Source organism: Echeneis naucrates, chromosome 3 (assembly GCF_900963305.1).
Source record: "Echeneis naucrates chromosome 3, fEcheNa1.1, whole genome shotgun sequence".
Classification (NCBI taxonomy): Eukaryota; Metazoa; Chordata; class Actinopteri; order Carangiformes; family Echeneidae; genus Echeneis; species Echeneis naucrates.
This window is the reverse complement of record NC_042513.1, coordinates 2,368,369-2,384,462: the sequence shown is the minus strand read 5'-3', so window position 1 is coordinate 2,384,462 and position 16,094 is coordinate 2,368,369. Positions and strand designations below refer to the sequence as shown.

The 16,094-nt window shown below is 40.9% G+C and overlaps 1 protein-coding gene across 2 annotated transcripts in view; it reads left to right on the top strand.

Moving 5' to 3' along the window:
• Nucleotides 1–16,094, top strand: part of LOC115041386 (heterogeneous nuclear ribonucleoprotein C) — a 29,244-nt gene that overhangs the window by 10,817 nt on the left and 2,333 nt on the right. For both annotated transcript variants that reach the window (XM_029498799.1, XM_029498800.1), the window contains exons 3-5: nt 10,775–10,825; nt 14,148–14,320; nt 15,243–15,356. In XM_029498799.1, the coding sequence (XP_029354659.1) occupies nt 10,775–10,825; nt 14,148–14,320; nt 15,243–15,356 (338 nt within the window). The remainder of the gene's footprint in view (nt 1–10,774; nt 10,826–14,147; nt 14,321–15,242; nt 15,357–16,094) is intronic.

The window sequence follows — 16,094 nt, the reverse complement described above, 5'->3', positions numbered from 1 at the left end:
CCTGTCCTTCAGGCTCATGCCTCTACAGGGGTTGGTCCCCCTGCTAATGAAGTCATCTCTATCCCTACTGCCTACTCTATGCTGGGAGGAGAGGAGCAAGAAAAGCAGGTGGGAGTGGGAGGAATGGAAGCATGAATAAGATCTGATGCAAAAGAGTGAAAACTTGCAGGGTGCAAAAAGCAGTATCAGCGGCACAGAAGACATGTGTGAAACAATTGAAATTGAGAGGAGTAGATAAAAGAGAAAAGGCAGCAAGAGGGAGAGAAATAACAGCAGTCAGGGAGAGTGAGGGGTGAAGAAAGCAAAGGAGGGAAAGCAAGTGAGCACTGCGCTGCGTGTCATTGGCCCCCTGGCGTGAACAATCCATCTCAAATTGATCTTCCAGCTCGGCCCAGCAGGGCATTCTGAATCAATCTCAAATTGATCTTTGTGCCAGAGGTCGGGAAAACTAGCAGTAGAGCTTATCAGAAATATAGTGGTGCTGGGAGGATCTGACAGGGAAACTTATCACACTGCACAACAGGAAATGGGCTCTGAGCCCCCAGGGCAGTGAGAGGACAAGCCTGCTCCCTGTACACACACACACACACACATACACACAGGCACACAGATTCAATGTCTCAGCGTGTACCATACACTGACACATGCACCCCAGTGTTCAGCACAGTACAGAGATGGTATGGTGTATAGACACAGGCACATAAACAAACACACTCTCACTCTCTTACACCCTCTTCCCAGGCATCAGTACACAACCAGAGGCTAACTGAAAAAATAAAGTTTCTCAGAGGACAATATGTCAAGATATTTTAAGCTAGACAGGTGAGATTTGAGGCCTGAAGCTCTTAATGACTTATTACACATTTAATGTGTCCTCAGCAAGGCTGTGTGAAAGGCCTGAGGAGAGACAATCAATACCGTCTAGCATTTAGACAGTCAGTCATCTTAGGGGAGCAACCTGCCTCTCCAGGCCCAGTAAGAAATAAAACCATAAAAACAATTGTTCAAAAGTGACTTTCACCTTCTGGAAACCCTTGCAAAGTCTAGCCAAGAGTGGAGGAATTCAGCAGTTGACTCACACTGGACAGCTTCCACTAAATGTCTGGCTGGCTGCTATTCAAGATATTTGGTATTCTTTGTAGACTCATGTGTGATGAGATTACTATGTAGTGGCCACTGCCCCCATCTATGTTTGTTCAGGATTGCGGTCACTGAAGCTCACAGCAACTTTATAGACGACAACCAGCATGAGAGCTCATATGGAAATTAACTCAGTCATTCTGATGATGGCAAGATAGGGGTTAGGGGAGTTGTGCAGGCCCTGGGGGTCCAAGGGAGTGCAGCAGAACAGGAGAGAGGTGGGGGCAGCACTTGGGAGACAGCAAGAGAGCCTTTCTGTTGCCTGGACTGGAAAAGTTCCCTGTCAGCACAGAAGGGTAATGGGGTTTAGCAAAGAGGAAAAGAGGCAGTGCGTGAGTATATAAAAATATGGAACGTACAGGCACGGGGGAAGGACCTGAAAGCATGATTCTCAGACACCAGTTCAATAGGCTTTACTCTGAGTTTGGTACACAGTCCACACAGCAGAAGCACAAAGGGAAGAGGCAAAAGACGAAACTAAATAATCCAAACAGGGTCGAAAACCACAAACACAAGAGATGGCAAGGAGTGCTGGAACGTGAGACATGCTACAACAGACTGGCAAAGAACAGAAGGGTGAAGTGAGGTGTATATATAGACAGGGAGAGGTGATTAGACTGACACAGGTGAGGCACATTAGGGCAAGGAAGTAAGGTAACCTGAAACAAGACAGATGCGAGTTTCAAAATAAAACAGGAAGTAGCACACAAACAAACAAAGAAGACAGACAAAATGTGCGTTAGTGGACGCAAGTAGCTGCATGTCCCAGGAAAATTATAATGCATCAGTGGCCCACTGTAACGCTCAGCAGTACAACAAGAAAACCAGGCAAATACACACAAACTCATGAAACCAAATGGTCACACTCCAAAAATCCGCAGCATGCAATATGAGTTTAATACAAATTTTCATCCATGAAAAGTAAATTTTCTGTTTAATCAAAAAATTCTCCCAAGAATCCAAGGCTGATCTTGATACATGTGGGTTTGAAGATGAACTATTAGGTATGTTGTGTCTTGACCTTCCTCCTGCCACAGTGCCAAATGCACAGGCTCTTTCACCAACTTAGTCTAATTAATATTTCAATAAAAGCAGGTCAGACCTCTTTTTTTTTTTTTTTTTTTTTAATACATTTGGCCTCCATGAGAGGCTCATCCACTTGCACACCTCACAGTCACCTCCCAGCGGCTTTCTACTCCATTTAATCCTGCAGTGTTACCTTTGGTACCTTCCGATGAATGCCCTTCAAATATCACACACACATATTTGCTCCCATAATCGCACTTTTATCCGTATGATAACCATCCATTTCCACGATTCAGTCCCTCTTTCAGCTCTCACCATTATCGTCAGCCTGTAGTCTTATTACAATATCATTTTAAAGAGAACCCTAAACCACAGCTTTAAGTCTTGTTGGACAACTCAACTTTGTGTAGTCCTTGTTTATTTACCCCAGACATCCAATATACTGATGCACAGATAATACTGCACAGATGTAAGCTAACTTGGAACAGGCGCGCCAACTGTGTGTGGGAGTGTTTTTAATGTGTCGATGTGATTACATTCAGCTCAGACTGAATTTAGAACTCCAAATGAACTCTAGGGGCTGTTTGCAGAAAGCTGTAGATTCATGGCTGACAAAACAAAAATATGTGGCCTTTTGGTGTTCATTTTCCTACTCAAGGTGAAACATTAACTTACACTGTTTCTTTGACTCAGTATGCTTGGCATTAAAAAATTTGCACCGGCTCATATTTTATATGGAATGTCTTTAAAATAGACTTGTTCAAATTGTTCACTTTAGAAATATTTGTCAAATTAAATACTAGTGTGTTTTTAGGCACTTAGTCAGTTATCTGTAAAATTTCCAATTATGGCTTAATGCAACTATATCCTTTTAAAAGGGCTGTTAGCATGACATGAACAGTGTAGAAAAATTTAATTTCTAGTGATACCGCTTTTGGATAAGCAGCATTTTCCGCAACATAAATTTAAAATTCTATTAAATAATCCCAAATAAAGAGAAATTGACCAAAAACTGAAAAATCGTGTAAATGTTTAAGAATACAAACCTTATTTCATCAACTGATATGTCAGCTCCAGCTTTGGTGCAGCATTGAAATAAATGAGGCCTTGAAAGTTAATGCATTTCTTCAGCGGGTGACTCAACTTTAGTTGGTATTTTACAAACCTCATGTCCGTACAAAGATAGTGTTGGAACACACTGTCTTGGAACAAACTGTTGGCCTGTTCATCTTAGAGCCAGATAATGTGTCAAAACATGAAAAGAATTGACAAATGGCTTCACACAATGGGATAGCAGCACAGTCTCCAGTCCAATCCAGAGTGAGCTGGTTTGGATGGACTGGGCCGACAGTGAAAGCAGAGCACTTTGGAAAGAGTGAATAATGTTTTAAATCCATAGAGGAAAGAAGCCAGTGGAATGAGGAAATTAATTCTATCATAATTCTAACATAATGTCCCCACAGGGCAGCACGGCAGCTTAGTGGTTGGCGCTGTCGCCCCACAATAAGAAGTCCATGGTTTTGGTTCCTGGAGTTTGCATGTTCTCCCCGTGCCTGTGTAGGTTTCCTCCAACTGTCCAAAGACATGCATGTTTAAGTGATGACTTAACTGGTGACTCTAAATTGTCCGTAGGTCTGAATGCGAGCGTGAGTGGTTGATTGTCTCTCTGTGATGGACTGGTGACCTGTCCAGGGTGTACCCTGCCTCTCACCTGGAACGTTGGTTGGGATTGGCTCCAGCGCCTCGTGAATCGGAAAAGTGGTCGAAGATGGATGGATAAAGTCGCCACAGTTTTTTTTTCTTAAAGTTGTGCTAATGGCTCCTTCCTTCCTTCCTGACTTCCTGACGCAGACAGTTCAGTTTTCCTCTGGTCTGAACACAATGGTTTAAGGTTGTATACTTTATACATTGCCTTTAACATGTGTCTGTCTCTTCACTTTTGAGTTCTGTGCTTCTTGCAGTCTCCGTCTTTAACAAGAATGAGGCAGATATCAGGAAGTTATTGACAGACCAAGGCTGCTGTTAGCCGAGGTTTTGTCCAGCGAGGATCACAGACTGCAGTCTGAAGTTGACTTAATAAATGTCAGCCCTGCCGATCATAGTTAAAATTACCGACGGCTCCTCTGGGTGCCTTTTGGAATGGCAGCTTTTTATTTGCTCTCAATATCCCCTAAATGTTTGGATCCTCTCTTCTGTCCGAGGAGAGGGCTTGATTTGTTTGGCAGGATGACCAAGTCTAATTAGACCTACCGACACACACACACACACACACACACTCACTAACACACTTAGTATTTTCATGACAGTGACTTATTTTTTTTTACATTCTTTTTGGTAAGAAACAAAGAAGCTCATTTTAGCTCAGTGTTACCGTGCGGCTTTGCCCTTCATGCAATTGAGCTGAAAAGACTTTTAGCTTTTAATTCATGACTAATTTCAGGACAACAGCACAGTTCAGGACATGAATGCAATGCATGGGCTCAGCAGACATAATCAGGCTGGAAGGATTAATTTCTCCAGACAGGCTCAAGTAACCTTTTAACTTTGTGCCCTTAGTTGGTTTTGGCAGGAATAGTCATCCCAATTAGAAGAAGAGTCTTGATATCTGTGCTCCGCGTCCTCTTTATGGGATTGGGTGATGGGGGAGAGGTCTGTGGGTGTCACTTGTAACCTTACCGCTGTGTAATGCTGTTAATTAGCACTAAATAGCCTGAACTCTGAAATTTCCAATTACTGCTCCCAGCAAGACCTTGAGGTTTTGATGGATGATGCAAAGTTCAAGCAGCTGGCTCTCCTGTAGCAAAACCACATATATGCAAGTGCATAGACGTGTGTGCACCGCTTTTCCTGACAGCCCAACTGTCAGTCCTTCAGAAGTTCGAACAACAAGCCTCATTTCAAAAAACTTTGTTAACAAAGTTGTTAAGTTAACAAAAATCTAAATAAAGTTGCATCATTTGCTCTTTTCACGATGTGTTGAGTTGCGTGCAGATGGTCTTAAGTCATGCAAAAGAATTGGACTTATCCCACTACAAACACTCTGCCTCCAGGAGGATTAGTGCACATTCAGTCAACACATTTCTACAGCACATACACACAGAGCTAAATCCAACCTTATCTACATATGCACACATGTATGTTGTGAAGTCATACCTCACACATACACAACTGTATACACAGTGACACATGTGAAGAAGAGGGCAACCAAATCTGAGGCAGACCAGAAACGTTTGACTTTTCTGTGACAACAAAACATAAACAGTATTATTGATTTGTTCATGAATTGTCCAGCAAGATGGCTAAATGAGCAATTAATGGAACCACTTTGGGGGCTTTTAATCGCAGTAAACACCTGTTACACCATCTGATTTGAAAGGGAGATTATGTTAATCTTTTGCTTAGACAGTCCAGGGCAATTGACACTCTCCTGCCCTCTCCTCCTTTCCTCAGTCCCATGAACCTCTCTAGTTGCTGGACATTAAAGTTAAATGGTTACAGACTGCCATGACACTGTGTTCTGTCCCTTGTGAGAAAAAAAGATTTAAAAACACTGCCATACTTGCCTTAATTGTGTCAGGTAATTCAGTTTTCGATCAGCTGGCCCTGTCTGGCACACTGGCGCAAATTTTAAAGAAAAAGCCTGCTCGTAATTTTTGCCTCTGATAGTCTTCAGCTGATGGGCTAATCAAACAGTAACCATGCACTGCTGGGCCATGCCATGTTGCTGGCTGATCCTTCAAGCCCACCGCATCAGTCAGGAATGTCCACACCCAGACAGCTGTGGGAGAGTGTGACTCATCCCTTTGTCTGTCCCCGTCCTCCTTGTCTCTTTAACAGACACCCCACTTGCCCACCATTACTTTCCTGGTCCCCTTTATGTTATCCACTCTTGTTTGAGAGCTATAGCACACCTATAATGATACATAAGGGATGTATTCTGGTGGATGAATAACCGAAAAGGTGAACATCTTTCTCCTGTGGGGCACTTTCTCAAGCTCCCAGTTCCCTGATGCATGCCTGTTGTCTGATATGAACTGCTTTTAGCCCTTTGTGCGATTGCCCATACCTTATTGATACATCAGCACTGCCCAGCTTCTCTGCGTGACAGTGTAACTGTAATCATGCCTTAAGGACTGCCAGCCATTCAGGGCTGCTTAAATTTAAGTGAGGAACAATGACTGCAACCTGAAGCACAAAGCTTATCTTTCTACCTCAATTTTTCAGACTGTATAAATTGCTCTTGTGTCATTGTTTAACCTCACAAATGTATGATATAAATTTATGCGCTTCTTCAGTTGCCATTATTTTAATACATCTCATACTGGCATTTAGCTGTATATCGCCACCTTGCAGTACCTACAGTATATCCCGATGATGCAGACCAGTGGGCAAAGCAGTAACAGATATCAAGGAGCAGATTACAAAGTGATGTGTTATTGATCAGCTCCCTTCTAGCACATGTCATTGATTAAAGCAGCCGAGTGTTTAAATGGCTTCTCAGGAAATATTAAAGCCACCCTTTGTCCAATGTTACTAACATAAAAATTGCCATAGTAGGTAGTAATAATTAAATCTTTCAGAATTTTGTAGGTACCCTTATACATACATTAACATACAGAGAAGAACTCAGAACCAGATAGATATGTAGAGTAATATACAAAAAAAATCAAGAAACTGACAACAAAATCTTTGAATTCAGTATTGCTCTACTTAAAAAACAAAACAGCATTGATTTGCAATATTGCCTGCAAGGGAACAAGAGGGATGGTATAGTTACATATAGTTACAACTGACAACTGACGGGTAGTTTATGTCTTTGCTGGAGACCCCCCTCAGAGAAAATAGGAGTGTGTAGCTGATTATCAATAGAGATAAGTGATTATTATTTTAAATTGTGGCAGCACAGCTGCAGAGTGATTAGCGCTGTTGTTCCACAATCAGAAGGTTGTGGGTTTGGTTCCTGGCCTAGGGGCTTTCTGTGTGGAGTTTGCATGTTCTCCCCGTGTCTGCGTGGGCTTCCTCCAGGTCCTCCTTCAGGTCCTCCTCCTGGTGGTTTCCTCCCACCATCCAAAGACATCATGTTTGGGTTAACTGGTGACTCGAAATTGTCCGTAGGTCTGAGTGTGAGTGTGAGTGGTTGTTGGTCTCTGTCTGTCTCTGTGTGTTGGCCCTGTGATGGACTGGCGACCTGTCCAGGGTGTACCCTGCCTCTCACCTGGAACGTTGCTTGGGATTGGCTCCAGCGCCTTGTGAAACTGTCCAGGAATTGGCTCCAGCACCCCCACAACCTGGAAATAGATAAGCGGTTGAAGATGAATGAGCAAATGAATCATACCAATTATGTTGTATAACATATATTTCAGTATTATATGTGTCTGAAAAAGAGTAGTTTATACAGTATATATTAGGATGACAGAATTGTCCCTACAAGTATTTCAGTTACATACATATTTATGTTAGCATAGACGAGTGTAAATGGAACATCGCTCAAGGGATTTTTGAGGAAATAAAAACAGTGAAGACTGGAAGTAATTATGAATGTGAGTGAAATGAGGAGAATAACAGCGACAGTGATTAAATGAAAGGGTAAGAGGGAGTAGATTAGCTTTGAGTCTGTCCTTCGAGAGTGTCTGAGAGGGAGAACGAGCTGCCAGCTCTCCCTTCATCTTCCCCTCGTCCCCCATCAAAGCTTCTCCGCTTTCATCTTAATCATACTCGCCCTTAATGTCCCATGGTTGCTCCTTTTCATTCTTTCTCTCTCTGCCCCTCCTGTAATTGTCAATCCATGAACACAAGTGCAGTTTTCTCAAGTCAAAAAATCCACTGCACAGTTTTTATGCACAGTAATCTTATTTCTTTTTCTCTGGGTCGTGTTGTCAGCATTTCTGTGTTTAGGCGTACTCACAGTACCTTCAAACCAAAGTAACTGCAAAAACAATATATTAAAATGTACTACACTTTGATAATAATATTTAATCTGTTAATCAACAGATTTAAGATAGTTTGGTAAACAATTAAATCACAATTTGACAGAACATTCATAAATCTGCTGCCACAGCTGCACGCTGGGGGAGTTTCTCTACACAGAAACATTTTCCCTCTATATTCATAAATGAATTAAAGTAGTTTGATACAGGTGATTATGTCAAATATGCGTCATTTCCAAAGGCATCAGCTGTATGCTGGGGATAGTGTTTATGTGCTGCAAATGTCAGTTTTTCTTTCCTCTTTGTAATGTATTTCTTTGGTGGGATGCTAACCTTAACCCGAACCATTTCATTGTGCAGCTGGAAGTTGTTAATCAGGTTGTAGTAAAAACTTGAATAGAAACAAATTCACTGCCTGAGTGGTTCTACTTGAAACCAACGGACCTGATTTAACTTAGCTGCTGATTTTCTTCTGTTGCTAAATCCAGCACTACATCAAGTTTTTCCCCGTCTCTTTAAACATTTCAGTCAGCCACTGAAATCCTGCCATGATTTATACCATATTTGGTATATTAAACTTGAAGATGAATGATTTGATCACATTTATTGAACATGTTAAAATAAACAAAAAGTCAAACACAATAAATCATATGACATAAAACAAGAAAATAAAAATAACAATAATAACAAAAAAGACAAATTTAAACAAGCAAAACAGAATCAAGTAAAAAAAAGAAAGAAAGAAAGAAAAAAACCAATAACTAATAAACAATATAAATAGCATTGGTCATGTTCAAAACTTAAATGACACATTATCATATCATCCAACATGATAACTAAATAAAGAGATGCTGACAATAATGTGAAGAGACTGTACAGAGGTCTAGAGCAACAAAAATATCAATCTGTCAAAGATATCACCACAGAAAACAACACTCACATAAAATGTCACTTTGATTTATTGTCAGTAAGATTGAAATTGTACTTGTCAAAGCTCTAAACCAATGGAACTACACCTCTAATAATTAATCTCTCACCGTCATTCTGTGTTTATGTGTGTGTGTCTCTAGTTTAGTTTAAACTAGAGATACTCTCACTCACTCACACACACACACACACACACACACACACACACACACACACACACACACGCAAACACACATGGAATGATTTATAGCCAGGTTTATCCAATGGACTGCCTCAGCACTTGAGAAATTATGAAAATAAATTAATTAGCCTTTTGTGACCCTACTGACCCCCCCCCCCATAGGCACGCACATAAACACACACACACATACACATATGCACACACATACTGCTAAGCATACACAATAGTCACCTGTCACAGATTTATCTTCACTAAAACAAATGCATCAATATACTGTACATGTTTAGACACATAATTGGTGGCATTTTATCTCTACATCTCTACAAGACATTGTACTTATGATTCAACAGTCATATTAATTCAATGATGTATACGTAAAGAGCATGACAGTTGATAAGAAAAGTAAAAAATATGCTGTCATATAAAATCACCAACAGAGAAAAGAATGAAAGCTATGAAGGTTGAGAGTTAAAAGTTACAAAGTCTTTATTGGAGAAGAGTGAGACAGTATTGCTTATCCTGTCTGTTTCTCTGGTGTTGCATGCTCAGAGGTTGGGGAAAAAATAAGGTTCATATCCTGCAATGTGTCTCACCTCATCACACCTGACCCCTGGCTGCTAAAAATTGCTGTGATTACTGGATTTTTCTTTGGGGAAAAAGACAAAAAAAATATCTGAAACATTGAACATTTTGACAGTTTGGTCATCTTATAGGAACTTCTTATCAAATCACATGTCAGAAGCATAAATGTTAAAAGGTGAGGGAGTCAAGGGAGGTAACATCAGATGATACAAACCACATTGGTTTTGTGGCACTTCAGCACATTGTGACTAACGGTATAAGATAGATAAGTATAAGATAAGTATAAGATTGATTAGAGAAAAATAGACTGACTGAGGTAAGTTTAAACAAAGAGGGAAAGCATGAAAGACAAATGAAAGAATGGCATGGGATGGATAGAGAGAGAGACAAAAGGAGGTAGAGCGAGGGTGAGCAACATGAAGGGATTATTAGCGACTGTGTGAGGATTAGGAAGGAATGCTGAGGTATAACACACCAGAATATGATCTCGCTCGGGCTTAGTGTCACTTTTCTCTCCTCCATTTCCTCTGGTTTGTTCCAAAAGGATACACCATCCTGCCAGCCCATTCAAGTTCACTCCTGTCACATCATTCACCTGCCTTTCTCTCTTCCTCTCTCTCTGACACACACACACACACACACTTATTTCACAGCTATCCTACCTAAGTCCACACATGTAGGTGTTCAGTGGTTAGTACAGCTTAGGAATGAAACTATTTCTGTGGCTTTCACGACCTTTGATGCTGCAGCAGAACAAATCCAATGTCTTTTTCCAGCTGGCTGGAGATCATGAATGCTGTATTTTTTTTCCCGATGAAGTGATTGCGCCATAAATCCTCTGCCACAACACACACACATCTTTTGCACATAAACACACCAACCAAACTGTTTGTTATGAAAAATATGTGACAGCCAAGTAAAATCAGTATGAAGGTCTGACAAACTAACCACCTCCCCTTTCTTTGTTTCTCTTCTGCCATCCCTCCTGTAGATCCGAGTTTGACCTGGACTACGACAGCTATCATGAGGACTACTATGACAGGTACTGTCAGGACATTCTGCTCACACACCTTAATTGCTTGTTTGTGTGTCACAAGAGGCTAAAAGGGATGAGGGTAAAGCAGATTCTTCATCCCTCCTGTCTCCAGTCGCCTCCATTTTCCATCACTGCCTGCCACTCAACTGTCAATCTTCCGGTCTTTGCTTACAATGTTGCCTGTGAATACTCGACAGGCAGGAATTCACTCATCCAATTCATACACCTACAAGCATCACAGTGTTGTGTAAATACGGTTTAAAAATCTATATTTCCTCATGCATATACAGGTGTATGCTTTACCACACCCTGGAGTCTGAGTTCATGATGCAGCATCCCAAAAAGTGATATTTATACATCAGCCTTCAGAGTTTAACTCAATGTGTAATGTATTTTACCGTTTTCCTACCTTCCTTGTATGGCATTCCTTATTAAGAGACCACCACAAGCAACTAGACCAGCTCACTTCTCCTTATTGACATAGTTGCCTTCAACTAAATTGAAGGCATTTGAAAGCCAGGCCTGGCCAAAAATCAAAATGAATACATAAATAAACAATAAAATAAAATAAAAAATTCATTTCATCATGACTGACCATTTTTGACCAAAAGTGGATTTTCTAAAATGACAATACAAAACACTAACATGACTCTCTCTTTCATGATAAAATGTCACAGGTTATAGGCTATTGCCACTTCAGATTCAGGTTTGTAGTAACAGCATGTATATGAAACAATGAAACATGCTGCATCTTGCGTGGGTCTCAGTTTGCATTGTGTTAGAATGTGGAGGATACAGTTTTGTGTGCAGAAGAAAGTTCAGTGCAGTGGTTCCGTGGGTGAGGAAGTTAGACTGAGTGCTGTGTTATTGGTCCTTCACTGAAATTACTTGGGGACGTTTCAACATCCCCAAGGCCTCACTCATAAACACGCCAATCAGCACATCTGAATAAATGCACACACACGCCTTATTCCATTGCATTTCTCCTACTTATCAATGCTCTGCTGCTCTGAGTATTAACTGTCATCCTGTCTTTGTTGGGGTTTTTTTTCTTAGGGTTGCTTTGCTTTGCATTTCTCCATCTTTGCTCGGGGGGGAACACTCGCCACTGATTTTTAATTTGTTTTTAACACAGTGTATGATTATTCCCATTTTGCTGGCTAGCAACACTGACAGCTGTGTGAGTTTGTTTGCCTCTGGCTGCTAGCGCAATGGAGACTGTGTGTGTGGTTTTGTTTGTTTGTTTGTTTGTTTGTTTGTTTCTGTGTTTTTTGTTTGTGTTCGGAAGAGAGAAATTACAGTTTGTTTTTTTTGTTTTGTTTTGTTTTTTTTGGACGGGGGGGGGGGGGGGGGGGGGGGGTTGTCTGCTGTCCTCTTGTGCAAACAAGAAAGAAAAGTATCTTTCAACACTCCGATAATGGGATCGAGCTAACAAAGCTGCTTTTCGTGTGGGGTCTAATCCACAGAGACAAATACTCCCTCTCACTTACACTCCCACACTTTTCTGTAATCCTCACTCGTCTGCAGTCTCTCTTTGTCTGAGCTCCCATTCTCTGAGATGACACTTCAAAGCCGGTGTAACAACACATTGTCTATCTGCCCCTGCAAACTGCAAACTGCAAAGGACTATAAACTCACATAAGTCTTTGGTCTCCACGCATGGACGATGCTCAAAGCGTCTAATCTTACACACTTATGGTGGCCTAATACACTTCATTCTTAAATGACACTTTGATACCAGCTTGGCTGTGCGTGTAGTGCAGATGTGCTACAAACACAGTTAGTGTAAAAATCCCTGTATCAAGTGGAGAGGCTTCAGAGCAATATAATGCACCAGAAAACAACAGAGAAGACCGTTCAGTAAGCCAACCTGCCTCTCTACTGACAGGGTAGCAGCTCAATCAGTAAATCTGCATTATTGTCTGTCTCAAAGTCTTTGCAGCTGACAGCTTGCCTCCCTGTTGCTGGCTTGTAATGTACAGCAGAGGAGCTTTTTCCTCTCCTGGCTTTGCAGAAACTATTTAGTCTGTGTTCAGATTGTCCCTCATCCAGATATAGCCAGAGAATGATGAGATTCTGTTGGACTGCTGTTACCTCAGAGCCCCATTGTCTATTCTGCATCTGTGGACAAATTTCTAACTCTGTTGGTTGTTTGTATCAACCAGGACACTTAATCTGTTGATCAACTATTTCTCCTACAACAGCACAGAAGCCTCAGTAAAATCATTTAGAATTTGTATTTGTTTCTGGTCCCACCCTATCAGAGCCTTTCCCATTAGTTAGCTGTGGTGATATTGCTGTGTTTCACCTGGGTCAGTGCATCATAGCATCATCTGTATTTCTATTTAAGCAGACCAACACACGTGCAAACACACACAGTGTTGTTTTTTTTACCAGTATAGAGTTTGACTGTGACTGTCACCGGCACTACTAGCTTGGTGGTGAGCTATTGATTGGCCCTGACAGAACCAATTACATTCAGTAAGAGAAACATGGAACTGTCCACAGGGACAAGGCAATGCCAGCGCACAACAGAGAGCAAGAAACATAGATAGAATTTAAAAAGACAAATGAACACAGAATAACACATCCGTATTCATCCCCCAGATGCTTGAACAGCTGCTTCTCTTCCTGGTGTACTTATCCTTTCTTTCTTTACAGTTTCCAACCTGTACCACTTCTTTGTTCGAGCTAGGTGTATGTTTTTTCTTCTGCCATGTGATACATACGTTTTGGCACACAGGCATTTTCCTGATTATACTAAAAGAAATAGAAAGAAAAGTATGTTTTACTGAATAAATGCTGTAAAAAAAAATCCAATATCCAATTACAAAGTTGCTCAGGCCTATGTCAGGAAATGACATATATTTTATTGTGTTGTATAACCAAGTAAACAACACCAGTTTTTCCTGTTTTTCATGGGGCAACTGATACTCAGAACTAGAGACCCCCCGCCCACACACACTGGAAAAAACCCATAAAGGTCAGGCCTAGTTAAAGCCTTGTGAGTATACACTCACCACCTGTAGATGGATTTAAAGATTCGTGCTCTGCTTCTGGTGGAGAGTCGAGGCTTTGGTTGGTTCAGACTCCTTGCTGTATAATTATCATCTCTGTCTGTCCATGCCCATTTTCAGTCATTTTCATCAATATGTTACTGATTGCATTGTTTCTAGCATCTTGTAATGAAGCTCCCTTTCGTTGGGATTTCAGCAACAGCACTTCCCAACCCTAACCCTTCTTTGCTGCAATAAAAGCAAGACTAGCTGCATGAGTATTGTTTACTAAAGTTTTTTATTAAAAAAAACTGTATCTTCTGTATTTCCAGGGTGTATGACTACCAGCGTGTGCCAGCATCCCGCTCTCCTTTACACCTGGGACCCAGTCTGGCCAAGCGATCCCGTTCATCCTCCTCCTATGCTTCTGGACACAGGCGCAGTCGAGACAGAACCTACTCGAAAAGCTCCAGAGCACACTCCACTAGTTCAACCACAGCCAAGTGTGAGTAACATGACTGAAAAACAAGTGAGATTTCACCCAACTAAAGCTGCTCAAAGCTGTTTTTTTGTTTTTTTTTAAGAGAAAATATATAGGTTAGGTTTCATACAATGCAGGTTTACACCATTTGCCTAAACTTCATAAATGGAGTAAATGTATTTGAAAACTCAGCTACTGTGCAGGTGCCTCATGCACTGGAGACTGTAGGTTGTTCTGATCTTTTGCCAATTATGTTTTCAGTATAAAGCGATCAAAAAAAGAAATATGCTGTTTGCAGTTTTCACACATGGCTTGTTTCTCAGAGGTTCAAACAGCTAAATGGTCCAGTGAGAGAAATTAGCTGCATTCACACCAGGAAGGCTTTCCGCCTAATTCTCAAATTGGCAAGTCAGTGAAGCAAAGAAATCCTTTACATGCTGCACAAGTAATTCATAACAGAATATAATAATAATGATTTTATTTTAAATACCCAACAATTTACTCTGCATACATTTTTCATCCTTTGTAGCAGCACAGCAGTATTTTTTAAGTGATGGTTTGACATTTATTTTGAGAATTTAAGTACCATTGTATTTTCTGCATGGAAAATGCAAACTTGCAGCCAGAAGACAGATGGCACAAAGCTTAGAATAAAAACAGTGGCATCACAGGAGCTGGCAGGTAGATTTTGTTGACTGCTGATTTTGAGGATGTAGTCAGTTTCTATCTGTGTTCAATCCTTATCCTAAACTGAGCTAATAAGTTGCTGACTTCAGCTACATGTGTGAAGCATGCAGATATGAGAGTGGTATTTATGTTATCAATCTTCAAAGGGAATAAATGAATTCCCACGAAAGGTTCAACTATTCTCATGGAAGATTTTTCTCAGGTTGTATACTTTCCCTGATGTCCCTTACACCCACACTTTCTCTCCTTGTCCCTGCAGTGGGCATGGAGGAGTTGCAGGTGATCAAAAAGGAGCTGACTCTGATAAAGACACAAATCGATGGGCTGCTTGACAGTCTTGACAGGATGGACACACAGAGGAATGACCACAAAGGTGAGCCGCTCATTCAAGAAGACACTGGGTGTGAGGATAGACAATCTATTCCTGCATCAATGATACATAAAATAATAAATAAAAATAAAAAATAAGTTGGACTCCAGTCATACGCATTTTTCAGGTTTCTGCTTGATTATCTCCATCAGTCGCAATCGCAAATCAACTCAGGGTCTGCACTGGGGGATGAGAGTGTTTTGCACCAATGGAGTCCTTCCTGTTAGACCTGACAAATCAATTATTTCCCTCCCGTCAGTACTTCTTTTTTTTTTTTTTTTTTTTTTTTGAAGTTGAATCAAAAGCAAAATCAGCTGGAATCATGCTGAACAAATAAGAGGTTAACACAAGTGAATGAAGACCATGAAAAAAACTGAAAATGACAGCAGATCTGAGTGCACAGAGCTGAGAGCTGCTGCTGCCCTCCTGTGGCACTCAGACACAATGCAGTAACTGTCAGTTGAGTACTTGAGCAGAGCAAAACTTTATCCTTACTGACTAAATTATTTTCATTCTAGTCCTAATTAAAGCTGACCATACACTGAAATACAATTGACATCACTGTGAACATTATGTCCTCAGTTGTTACTACACCAGCCATTATTGTAAAAAAAACCCAAAAACCTAAACAAAACAGAAAAAAGCAAGACACTGCTTCAACCTTCAACTTAGATTCATAACATCAGGCTGACTATAATTGACAATTTATTAAAAAGAGAGCCACGGTTGTGGCTTCTGCAG